Source organism: Xenia sp. Carnegie-2017, unplaced genomic scaffold (assembly GCF_021976095.1).
Source record: "Xenia sp. Carnegie-2017 unplaced genomic scaffold, XeniaSp_v1 HiC_scaffold_24, whole genome shotgun sequence".
NCBI lineage: Eukaryota > Metazoa > Cnidaria > Anthozoa > Malacalcyonacea > Xeniidae > Xenia > Xenia sp. Carnegie-2017.
In genome coordinates, this window is record NW_025813487.1 from 5,193,864 (window position 1) to 5,207,582 (window position 13,719).

A 13,719-nucleotide genomic window follows, 5' to 3' on the forward strand; every position below is an offset into this window, starting at 1 on the left:
TATTGCGTGGATTCTGCGTGTATGTGAGCGATAAAATCGCTGCATATAATTTAAATAAAAACAACAGATAGACAAATGGTCGTGGTATTTCGAACAGACTATTGATCTAACCAAACTTAAAGGTAATTGCAGTATATTGTAGTATAATATATATTTATAATATTGACATGTTATTCGACATAATTCAAGTAAACAAAGACAAATGGTCTCCTGTGATTCTTAATCATTATTGTGATCAACAAAATGGAAATGTATAGCAGTTTAGAATTTAAAAATTTTATACCATTACACATTTATTTAACTTTAAATGTGTTGAAACCTGGAAGCATAAAGCAAATTAAAGCACAATTTATTTTGAAATTATTTTGCCCACTGGTATTACATATGTAAGCTCTCCATCACTTGTTCTACAGTATAAACAAATCTAAATCAACTTATCAAGAAAGGTAAAATAACATTGAAAATTTTGGACATTTTACTCTCCATTTCCCTGGTTTTTTGTTAGACGATGGTTTGATATCACTTTATGTACTAAATTTTTGACATATTTTTTATAGAATATAATCTTGCCAATTGTGTTTTATGCTTTGCATGTGCCAGTGGCAATTTGTTTAACAACATATTCATGTAGTATAAAAGGAAAATCAGTAATAGTCATTTTACATTATATATGTAACATTTTAAATGTTCAAGGTAACTAAGTAACTAAGGAAACTAATAACCATCTTAGATATATATTACATATTTGTGAAATAAAATCTACAAGTTTTTGCTGTCGCTATTTGTACATATTTGTATATATATCAAAAATGGAAAGTTGCTATTAGTCACCTTGAACATTAAAATATTGATAAAGTGGTTACTTTTTGTGTGTGCATGCACACATGAATGTACATGCACATATATATATAAGCGCGAAGCACCAAGTCGAAAGCTCAATAAATCAATAAAAATCCCGAGAAACTCTTACAATTGAATACAAAATATAACAATTCTTTCTATAGTAACAACTTTCAGTTTCCTCTAAAGCATTTTATTCTTTTGATTCATTATACGCATTTTGGACACTTCCAAGTGACATTTGTCTTGTGGAAAACTGAATCTGGCATTGTTGGTGAACACTTTTTGTGGAACCACTCCAAGCATTTGTCACACTGAGTACACCATAGGTCAGGGTTTTCAAGATCTTTCTGGTTCCATGGCATTCGACAGTGGCACATCAGTGAAAATTTCAATTTTCTTTGGATTTGACTCTTGTCATCAATGTTCCTTTTCTTTGTCGAAGGGAAAGGAGTGAACTCATATTTTTTCAGACAACTCAACAAGTGTGATCGCATGGAACCTTCATTATACATCAAAGTTGTTGGATCTTGGTTAAAAAGTAATGACACAAGAAATGCAATTGCAAACACCCCACAGTCAACGTAATTGGATTGATACTGGACATGTGGTATGTTGATTGTGATTGATGGTGATGGCTCATGGAGTAGGTTGGCAATTTGTTTTTTTGTTAAAGAACTGACTCTTCCATTGTACAAACTGTCATATAAATTGACTGAAGCAGGCTGACAGTCAATATTTGAAACCAATACCCAGTGATGAGTACCTGTGTGGAGAATCTGGAAAAAGTACCCTGATGTACAGAAAAATTGGTGACAGGGCCAAGTGTTGTGTTTTCTAAACCAAGTACGACAGGAAATTGTTTCTGCAAAACATTATGTGCAGCACCAATGATGTGATCTGTTAACTCTTTTCTGGTGATGATTATGTTCATGTCAATGTCACTAAGTTTAGAAAATCCACGCTTTGGGGTCTGAACGATCTTTTCCAATTTATCACCCGACTCTTTGTTCAAGGGCTCAATAGGTCTGTAATGGGAAGAGTTTATTTCATCTGTCACAATATTTGAATCATTTCGTCCAATCTTTGCTTGCTTTCCTTCAATTTCTGTTAATGTTGAAGAATAACTTCTTTTTAAAGTTGCTGCTTTTGCACCACTTCGACCTGACCAGGGATTTTTCTTTGCCGGTTTTGGGATGGGTTTAAACGGATTTACTAAACACTTGCTATTTTTGACTTCCAACACTAAATCATTTTCCTTTGGAGAAACATCAGTCAGTATTTTTTAACATTCATCCAATTTGACCTTTACTTCATGCAAAACATTGCCATTTCCCCATCCCTCAGCAACATAAGTTAAATTCTTTATTTGTCCCAACCGTTCTCTGCACCTTACGGCTTCTGTTTTAGGTGAAGATGGCTTTCGTTTTAGCTCAGCTACAATGGTGGGGAAAATGTTCTTGTCCTTAGTTACGTGGATTTCGTTTTCCTCTGGTGCTTCGACGGTTTGTGAAGAATCATCGGAGTGACATTGGCTTACCTCAAATGGCTTTGTTTCCATTACAGACGTGCAACCTATTCGATCAACTGTTAAAAATAGAGATTCCGTGTACGACTTCGGTAGTTTATCAAATGACCAAAGTGGAAAGTTCTTGAAAATCGCAAAGAAGTGCTTACATGGCAACCTGTGTCTTTCCCAGTCATAACAATCACAGCTTGGAAGATCACCTGGATCACTTCCAAACGACAATGTATAAAACTTGCATATGTCGTCTTGACTACGAACTTTGAAAATTCCATGCACTTCGTCAACAACCATGATGTGTGATGCAAGGGTATCTTCTGACGATGCAAGTCTTTCCATACAATGCCTAATCATAAAGTGTGGTCTTTCGTGAAGGTATGACGGGACATTAGAATTGTACTGCCTGTAATTGCTCTGCAATTTCGTATTTAATTCGACGTATCTGTAAAATTAGACAAGAATTTCCAACGTTGTTGCTGCTAAAATACTAGCGCTAACAGCAGCAGTGAATTCCCCAGCCCGTTTTTTGTACCTCTACAAATCATATATTTTTGTGTTTAATCAATGGAAAGACAATGAATGACATCGAATTTCTAAAGAAATGAACAATAATTTTGCTGAGAAATCTGATTTGTTGGAGGAAAAGATCGGGCTGGCTTCGCCATCGCCTAAGAGACTTGTTCAAGTAAATAATAAAAAAAAGTACTTGAAATAAAGGTCGGGCAAAAAGTCTTCAATTAGCACTGTCAGCATGACGCTCAACGTTGAATTCTTGTAACCATCCAAATATTCATGCTTGAAAGCTTTGTTTTGCCTTTCCACGCCATTATTTGTGTTTATGACTGTTAGCAGTCGATCTTTTCGAAAGGTCCACACCCATTTCTATAAATTTTGTCGGCGCGAGAAAATTAACGGAATCAACATGTATTGTAATTATTGATGAGCACTGTAAGAATGATATTATTAGCAAATTATAAAATTCTCTTGCCTTGTATTGGGATAACCATGTATTGCTAATCAAGTTGCGCAGTTTTGGGTTTGTCTTCCATTCTTCTGATGACTTAAAATTTTTAACATTTTCCTCGTAATCAGCCTCCGTCCTCGCTCTGGCAATTAATCGAAGTTTTGCAAGAATCATATTTTTTAACGGGAGCAGTCCGCTGCTGCTTTTTGAAAGCCATCGCTCCTACGCTTGCTCTCGATGGAAATCGCAGATGTACGTCTGACATTCTGTAATATATACGTACAATTAACATGAAGTGTATTGACTAGATTGTATCTTTTACTCCACCCCACAAAAAAAGAAATTTGCATATTTCTGCCTCAATTAAAAACAAAAGAGGTGTGTAGCATTGTGTGTGCCTTTGAATGTAGTTTAGTTCTAGGTTTCTTGACTAACCTGGGAATACTCGGTTTATCGCCGACATTTCCTCTTCAGAGTAATCTACCATAAAATACGCTGGATTCCACTCGTTGTTCCAACCTCTTATAACTTGAAGAGCCTCCGAAATAGCGTACGATGTTTCACTTTGCAGGACAAAAGAACCAACAAGAAAAAACAAGAAAAAACAAAGCGAGGCTGTATTTTGTCGTTTTGTAAGTGGCATCTAGAAGGGTAAGTTCGTTATAATATCTCTTTAGAAGACGTTTCTGATTAACAGTCTGGTGAATGAATAACAATCCATTTTTTGACTCTGGCAAAACTGTGTTGTCATCATCATCGTCATCGTCGTCTTCTTCGTTATCAACACTATTTTCTTGAGTAATCAAAGACTCTGCTGAATATTTAGCAAGCGGGCGAAAGAAGAAAGACTCGTCGGGACACCTCAGTTTCCAGTCTTCGATTTTCTTTAGAAGATTTTCTTGGTCAAATTTTGAAAATCTTTCTTTGATGACTGCCTTGTAAATGTGGCTGCGTATAGTTTGTTTGGAAGGATAAAATCTCCGATTGGTTTTAGCGGGTGCCTTTGTTGCTTTGTACAGGTCTTGCTCCACGTAGATTTTAAGATGCCTCCTAACTTCTTTAACTGAGCAAGCCCCAGCAACAACCAATTCTTGGATCTTGGAGACAAGCATCTTATCAATTCCTTGATGAAAACCTCCAGCCTACATATAAAGGAGCCGATTATAAAACGTAAGGTTTAAAAACAATATAGCAAGACATTGACTTGCACCGTACAAAAACTAGGACTAAATATATCCTTACGCTTCCTATAGGGTGAGTTTTGTGCTCAGATAGGCAAGGCAACTGGATATGGATCCACCTTTCTCCATTGGCATTTCCACCTTTTTGTAAGCATTCCCTAAGTTTTTTCGACATCGATTTTTGTCGCCAAACCGTTTGCTCTTTAATCTAAAGGCGCGTAAATTTATCAAAAAACCTGTGTGAGTAAAGTTTCAAGGCAAATTGATTTGGACACCTCGAGACATTTTTGTTGTTTACACCTGACAGATCGAGTAATGCATACGAATAATCACTGTTATTTAAAATTACCCTAAAGTCTGGAAATCTGATGTATTCTCTCATGTGAACTTGTGCTGAACAGTTCAATTTTCTTGTTCCTTGAACCATGTTTCTGTGCTTCTTAAACGAGTGGTCGCTAGAATTTGACTAAAATATATAAATAATTACACCTAAAAGGAAAGGTAGCTGAAGAAATTCATGAAGAAGAAAGAAACCAAGATTACATGACAATGTTAAAATACAATAAAACTCAAAGTTTCCTTCAAAGCTCTTCACACTGGAAGTTTAATTGCAACGTACTATAAGGTTAGCAACGTCGTTTCACTTTTATTTACTTTTATTAAATCTGTAGTATTGCATTAGCAGATGAATAATATCTATTACCGTTCTGTTTTTCTTCTTTTGGCTTGAATGCCTATCTACCCCATGACGACAATCGTAGACCCTATGGTTCACTTGAACGAACGGTATATGGTCAAATGGAAGCTGGCCATCTTCCCACCAAACCTTGTGATTGGCACTTGTGAGATCTAACATTTTTTCGATTAAAAATAGAATAAGTGATTTCATTTAGTTCAAATTGAACCATTATATTCAACATTACTGTGTGATTTACGTGGTTGTATTCTGTACACATTAAACGAAACCCTTTTTAACAAAAAACTGTGCTTTGCCTCTTGCCCTTTTTTAGACTAAAGTACTACCTATGAGTTGGTTTTCACCTTTTTTGCGATGAGTGTAGTTTCCCTATTCCTTTCTCGTTTGACACACAACGACAGACTGAGGATAGTAAGACTCAAATGTGCATGGACATTATAGTACTTCTTATATTAAAGAATATGACAACATTCAGGTTTCATATAACAATTTGATCTGGACAACAGAAATAAGGAAAGCGTATAGATTAATATAGATTAGTTATATTTTGAGAAAAAAAATACAAACCTGTGTTCCCAAATCCTTTTTTTGCTTTATTTCCACAAAAATTAGTTGTGCTTGCCAACTCGTACTCTCTAAGGAGACATTCTGCTTCCTCTACATTTTGCACAAGTCCAGAGCGTTCAGACAGTTTGATTTTAAATAAAGAAGTCGCTGCTGAAATGTCAATACTTTCCATATGTATAAAAATATGTGCTTGTTCTTATAAGAACAGTTTACCAGCGGAAACATAAACAGAAATTTAACTTCGTTCGTATTGTGTGGTGATGTACAATATGCAGAGACTGTTTACTATTTTAAATTATTTCCATTTTCCCGCGATAAGTACGGTGGCCCACAGCGGCAATGCGGATATATAAGTTAGGAATAGAAATCAAAGTACTTTGCATGAAATGTTTTATTATTCATGATATATATTAGTGGAGCAGTAAATATATATTCATGGAGCAGATATATTTATAAAGTACGCAGATATATATTTTCAGTACGCAGATATATATTTTCAGTACGCAGATATATAATTTCAGTGCACAGATATATATTTGTAGTGCGCAGATATATATCAGATTTTCAGTGCGGATATATATTTATGGCAAGCAGACAAGCAGACACATATTTTTACTCCGCAAACATATATTTATAGTGTGAACTGTGAATATATACAAAAAATATAGAAACGTTTCAGCAACAAAAGAGAAACTGCGAGAAAATTTGCATTAAAGTTACAAAATATTGCCAATATGGTTGACATTCCTTCGCATGATTCTGCTACAAACAATGTAGAAAACAAGCGATCTCTGATTGAATATTATTTTACTAGAGTATTCGAATATAAGAGCATAGTTAAATGTTTAATGTTTTCATTTTGTTTAATGTTTCCATTTTGTTTAATGTTTTCTGCTTGTCTGCTTGCCATAAATATATATCCGCACTGAAAATCTGATATATATCTGCGCACTACAAATATATATCTGTGCACTGAAAATATATATCTGCGCACTGATAATATATATCTACGCTGTGTACTGAAATTATATATCTGTGCACTGAAATTATATATCTGCGTACTGAAAATATATATCTGCGTACTGAAATATATATCTGCGTACTTTATAAATATATCTGCTCCATGAATATATATTTACTGCTCCACTGATATATATCATGAATAATAAAAACATTTCATGCAAAATACTTTGATTTCTATTCCTTACTTATATATCCGCATTGCCGCTGTGGGCCACCGTAGATAAGTTTTAAATTGCCGCGAATTAAGGCTTTACACGCAAATTTATCACGCAGAATCCACGCAATACGAAAAATAAACCTCGGGTGTCGGAAATCATCTTCGTAAGAAGTTTCCGAATGCGCCTACTTTTGCTAGATGTCCGAGTGTGCCTTCCCTGTGAGTGAAACCAGAGCCCTCTATTAGTAAGAGTTGGGACATCTATTGTTATCCGTTTAGCTTACGTTGATTGGGCAATATTGATCACCTGATCAATTTCCGCCATTTTGGTTCCTAGTTTTGAAATTTCAGCTAGTGTTTACATAGCAATTGCTTGCTAGTAATACAGTATTTTGAGATAATATTGCGTTTTTTTATGGATAAGTGTGTAATAACTGATTGTTGAAGGCTACTAAATGTCATTACATATCGCAAGAATCGAGGATTATGAAAAAAATTAAAGAAATGCCTTTTCGTCGAACTTACGAAATTTGATTGCGTATGGTGATTGTTGTGCTGAACTGCTTTTGATATAAGGTTCAATCAACTGACTCAAGTAGAGAAACATTTTTGGGCCAAATAACATTGAAAAGTTCGTGCTGATGCAGTTTCAATAGTTTTCTTACTCCAAAGCTTGTTTTTTAATCGAAGATGATTACTCATTATGTTCTGAAATTGTCAATCTACAAACCTCTCAATTCTCAGCCACTTCCACACTAAAACAACTACACCAAATCACAGAAACTCTTATGATTTTCCATGTTGTATTTTGTATTTTTAGTTCATCATTTAAAAATGAAGTAATTATAATTAGGATATTCACTGAAACAGCTGTACAACAATATATTTTTGTTCAACAAACAATATATTTTTGGTAATGAATTGTACAAATGTACCCTACTTCTGTAGCTCAAAGTAGAACATTACTTCTCTTCTAGACTTGTCGATGATATTTTAATTGTAGGCTTTGGTTTATAAGATCAGAGGCATATCTCCATAATTTCAGCTATTTGGGCTTTTTAATGTATATTACAACTGTTGCTGCCTTTCTCATATATATTAAAATATTGCTGGCTTTCTGATATATATTTAGGTGCTGCTAGCTTTTTGATATATATATATTTCACTGGCAATACAAGGCATAGAATTTGAACAAACGGGGCTGAGCTCCCTCCAACACACCCCTGTTTGATCATTAAACACATATAGAAGTTTTGTCATTCCTCACCAATAAATTTAACTCTTTGCTAAATTAAAGATTGGATCAGACTCATATGCTGTATAAAAGACTACAAACAGTAGCATTTATAGCAAACAGACTGTTCTTCAACAACAGAAATGTTTCATATTATAGAAATAATATATTCATTTTAAAGAAATGCTTCACCAAAATTTTCAGCAGAATCCCTAACAAACTTTATTAGAAATAAACTTTAATACTTTATAAAGTGATAAAGGCGAAATAACTTCATATAAAGGAATAAAACGTTTAAGGCCAAATGCATCTTGGTCAAATCATTGCATATTTCAATAACTAAAAAGTAAAGTTTGTCATTTTCTGCTGAGCAAGAAAATTTTGTGATCTTTCAGAATAAAAAATGTCATGTTTGGATCAAATTGGGGGGCATAAACCACTCACTACCATTAAATTGTTACAAATCTTGAACACAAATCTATCCGGATCAAAACTGCATGATTACTATGATTCGAAGTTTCGAACAAAGTCTTGTCCAAGTATTTGATAACACTGATGCCAGGATAACATTGCCGCTTGCCACCAAGCTTAAAGATCTTGAAAACTTCTTACAGAGTCGGAACATAAGCCGAGAAAACACGTTCACGTACGAAAAATACTTCTTACAATGGGTCACGATCAATTTGAAGCACGAACTAGTAAACCGCAAACGAAGCTCAAACCAATGAAATTAAATCAGGTCTGCCGCAAATCGTTAAAAAACGCAAAGAGCTTGCTATTATTCCTAATATATTTGATACTACCATGGAATACGCTTAAATTGCTTTCTTCTTTTGCATATAAACCCAATTTCCAATAGTATTATTATAGTTTCACTTTGCAAGTAGGAACCAAAATGGCGGCTCCGCGCTCGCCCCAGACCGTTTGTCCCAACTCTTATACTATAGAGGGCTCTGCATGGGATCCCAACCAGTTGGAGCCCTTAAGGCCCGTTCACATGTTCCAATTTGTCGGATCCGTCTTTTGATTGTTTGTTCAGACGGTCCGATAATTTTGTTAATATTTATAATTCGTTTAGATATTTAAAGTCGTGTGAGCAGCCATTTGTGCTATCCAGTACATTTATCGATATATTTTTCGTATTTTTGTTCTTCTTTCCAAGTCTTTTTCAAATCAATGTAATTTCACTTGTCGGCTTCCTTTGATCTTGTCGGATGAAAATAGAGCAAGTTCTATTTCCATCCGATTTTTTTGATAGACGGATCCGACTATCAGAAGCTCACTTTTTATATATGTTAAGACGATTCGTTTTTTAGGATCCGAAAAAGTCGGATCCGACAAATCGGATGGTGTGAACGGACTTTAGTAGTTAGTTGCCCTGTCATTGACGTATTAAATATTCATTGTATAAAATACACATAAATCTTTTTATCATACATTTAACTAAGTGCGTACAGCATTTTGTAAATTACAATGTATAATTCATTTAAACTTAAAAATTATTGCTTAACTTAGCGATAACTTAATTTTCCAAGATGTAGTCTATAATTGCTCATCTTTTATTGTAGCTACTTTTTTGAGTTTTTTCTTTTTTACATAAAGATATTGAGGATTTATTAGCAAATATTACGAGAAATTAACATTTCAATATGAAATCTTACATAAAGTACGACAATTGTTATAAAATAAAAAATGTAATATAAATAGAGTGTTTTTACAAACACTGCTCTACAAAAACGGGAGGAGGGAGATCACACTAAAAGACGATTGATTACAAACATGAAAAATGGTTTAGTAGTTTCAAGTGGTTTTAACACCACATAAGGTAAACTGAGGACGTACGACGTGAAGAACAACTTACAACTGGAACTGAACTTGAGGATAAGAACCCTTCATTAGAAATGTCTTTAAGATCAGTCAATGTTTCAAGTTTTCCTGAATGATCACAACTGTGAATACGGGAATTATCACCACAATATTCAATTATGAGAAATTTTTTCAGACCAAAGTGATAGAAAAAATCTATAAAAAAATGTATATGCAAATTCACTTTCGACTTCAAACAACCTTCCATTGAATAAATGTACAAAGAAAGACAGTCACCTAAAATGATTTCGTTCTCATTGGTAACGACTATTCGTTGCATACGATTTCCTATTAGTTCAACTGTAAACTGCTTTATCAATTTTCCTTGTAAGTCACAAACAAACACACATTTGTTGAGTTCATCATAAACCACAATGTTTTCTGCTGGCACGAATAAATGAAATCTACAAAAGTCTTCGTAAGTAAGATCCAAGGATATTTCACTTTTAACAAGTAAATAAGGATCCAACACCACTAGATGAAAGTTAGAGGACGTTTCTCGTTGGACAATGATGTACATGTCATCATTTTTATCTATAAAGCTGGCCTCTATGACGTCAGATAAAGGAAATTTATAGACGACTTCATCATCAGCATCTTTTCTCATAATATTGAGTAAATTTCTCTCTAGATCACAATAAATGAAGTCATAGCTACTATTGCAATGAAGATGTCGTATTTCGATATCCCATTTTAATTCCAATTCATTAGGACCTGGAACCTTACTGTCCCAAGAATTTCTCTTCGAGATTTCACGCCAGTTCAATATTGGATTAAATTGTTTGTTTTTTAATTGAATGGTCGGCCAATCTAAAGCCATATGATAGGTTTTCCCAAACTTCATATTAAACTGATACAACAAGCGGTTAATAAACATCACTGATCGTACATTTTCTACACGATCGTTTTTATTTAACAATGACTTCACCCCACCATTGATGTAAACATTAAATATCTCACGAATAGCAGGTAATGAATGAAGTTCATTTAAAAAGGGAAAACACAATGTAATGGCCGTTTCTGGACATTCCATGCATTCCAAAATTGTTGAAACAACTCGAATTTTGGCAGCAAAGATTCTATCTTCAATTGACAAACTTATGTTATTGAATGCACGGGTTGCTCCTTTGCTAGCGTCTCGAAATCTTACGACAGCGGTTTTTAATTTAAAGGGGCATTCAATACTTAATGTCTTAAAAGCTTCTTCAAGTTTGTGCTTTTCATCGAATTCTTTAGATCTTTCACTGCTTTGGTTGCTAGAAATCAACGACGCGTCAATTTGACTTCCTTGAGTTAAATTTCTCAATCTTACCTGTTGTCCCTCTTTTAGTTGTGCGGAGTTCTCGATACAATCAAGTAAAAGGTGAATTCCTTGTTTGAAGAAATCATAACTGCTGAGAAGATCTTTTCGTGACAGTCCGTCTAGTTTAGTTTTAATATCATTCAAATCTCCCACAACAAATTCTCGAAGCTTCGCATCCGTAACATCACCGTCTTTAAGATTTTCTGCTGTTTTATCTCGTATTTTGTTACATATTACACCAACAGTCGATTTTAATATGGTAGAGATAAACGAAGACATATTTATTAAAAGTTAATGTGATCTGATTTACAATATCCTGTAGATAGGTTTGTCTATATATCAGATGAGTTTCTTACACGTCATATGATTTCACAGTTGGTTGGTTTTATGTTATGTTGTTTTCCATACAAACAATGTTTCAAGTATGCAATACACGTGAATAGCATGTGAAACACAATTGACGCTACACAAAAGTCGATATTCTTAGCTTAGAAGCTTTAAAAATGCTTGTCTAAAAAATCCATAGAATACATAATCATTGACAGTAGTTATGGTGCAGGTATGGTCCCGGAAGTAAACGGAGCTCTTACCCGTGTCAATTAGTTTCCAGTCCTAGGAAGTAAACAGGGCGCGCGCGTGTAAACCGGAAACGACATAAAATGAACGAAGGTTGCTATTGGATGACATGATTAATTGAAACACGATAAAACTTAATTAAAATTGCCAATTGTTTTCTATTTTAAAGCAATATTAGATCCGCTTTCTTGTTTCTTTTGCAAATATTAAAAAGGAGAACACGTTACAATTTTATTGAGTTAAAGTTATTTGGTAATTTTTGTCTTACTAAAACGAAAATGGCTTTAAAAGTAGACATTGAGCAAGCAAAGAAAGTGAAGGAATCGTCCTTCGAATTTGAAGATGAGAGCCATGTTTTAGATGAACGCCAAAGCAATATACAGAATAAATTGTTAAAGTGCTATGCTACTGAAATTGGTTTTAAAATATATGAACTTGTGGCAAAAGACTGTGACGGTTGTCGCGTTCAACACCCCTCACAAAAGCCCCATGAATGCTTGAAGATGCCTAATGATGAAAGGGTAGCGATTTACTTTGAAGATGCAGTATCAAAAATTGATGAGGAAGAAGTCATGAAATCCTTCTTTGATAGTTTACAAGACATGACTCCGATAGTAAATGGGCTAGAACTTATCAAGTACACTTGTAATGATTGGAGAAAAATATTTTTGACAGAAAAAAAGAACAAATTAGAACATGAGACGTTGATATTCTTAAATACATTTTATTGAAATAAAAAATTTTATTGAAAGAAACTAGCAATGACCACTCTGAAATGAAAAGAAATCAATCTTACTGACTGTTCTACTGTATCAATGTTCAAAAGATAAAGAGTTATAAAAATACATACTCAAAAAATCTTCTAAGAAGCGATCTACTTTTTCGTCAAAACAACTACAGTATAAAGAAATGGACATTACATAAAAAAAACGACTACAACATTTAGCAAGCATATCAATTATTTGACTTTAAGCATATGGACATTTGAATGGCAAGCATTCTACTAGCCTCTCTTCAACCAAAGATAGATGTACTTTATGCCCACAGCTCGGTGGACAGATCACCCATAGGTGGCAGTGTTCACACTGGCCTAAAACAATGAACAAAATCGCAACTTAAATTTTCTAAAGTCATATGTAACATTGAAATTGTATTCCAATTCAACTTACTTAAAATCGGTCTAATGGTGTTTTGTGTAGCCATTCTAGCTGTTGGTTTTCTTTGCTGATGCCTTCGCCGTTTACTTGCCTGAGACTTTGTGAGTGCTTTTACATGCACATTATTGACATAGGCTCTTTTGTTAGCAGTAATTTTCCAATGGATCGATTATTTCTTTGGCATGCGTGCGTTTCAGATTGAATGAAGGCATTAAAGTATTAAAACAGTAAATTAACTCGTATGTCTGCAGGCCTAATGTATTTCAAACACCGCCAATTAAGATTGTGAAATAACATGCAAGGTCATTGTCAGTTTTGGTTTGGAAAAAATATTATGTATCATAACTGTCCTAAAAATTATAGCTATGAGTCTTAACAATTATTATCTCTGCAATTTTTAACTTGTCATTATACTATGAAAACAAGCAAGAAGAAATTTTTCATCATTCGTGTGGAGAAGAAATTTGACGGAAATATGATTAAAAGAAGCCTTAGTCAAACAATTTAAAAAAATGTAGACAAAACTTAATCCTTGAGGTAATTATAACCGGCTAGCACAGCTAGAGTCCACATATTTATGAAACTGTAGGATTACTATTTTGGTATTTTCATGGGAAAAAATTTTGACG

The 13,719-nt window shown here is 34.1% G+C and overlaps 2 protein-coding genes across 2 annotated transcripts; both read right to left on the reverse strand.

Annotated features, from left to right (window-relative positions):
* Window positions 1–1,510: 1,510 nt before the first annotated feature.
* LOC124451995 lies at window positions 1,511–6,008 on the reverse strand. Its single transcript, XM_047002591.1, has 7 exons — window positions 5,775–6,008; window positions 5,214–5,359; window positions 4,860–4,976; window positions 4,572–4,718; window positions 3,894–4,471; window positions 2,153–2,807; window positions 1,511–2,098 (listed from the first exon to the last, which is right to left on the reverse strand). The coding sequence occupies exons 1-7, from the start codon at window positions 5,944–5,946 to the stop codon at window positions 1,511–1,513; spliced, it is 2,403 nt and encodes an 800-aa protein (XP_046858547.1). The 5' UTR covers window positions 5,947–6,008.
* Window positions 6,009–9,776: 3,768 nt separating this feature from the next.
* On the reverse strand, window positions 9,777–11,864 carry LOC124451894. Its single transcript, XM_047002499.1, has 2 exons — window positions 11,367–11,864; window positions 9,777–10,904 (listed from the first exon to the last, which is right to left on the reverse strand). The coding sequence occupies exons 1-2, from the start codon at window positions 11,634–11,636 to the stop codon at window positions 9,999–10,001; spliced, it is 1,176 nt and encodes a 391-aa protein (XP_046858455.1). The 5' UTR covers window positions 11,637–11,864; the 3' UTR covers window positions 9,777–9,998.
* Between the last annotated feature and the right edge of the window lie 1,855 nt (window positions 11,865–13,719).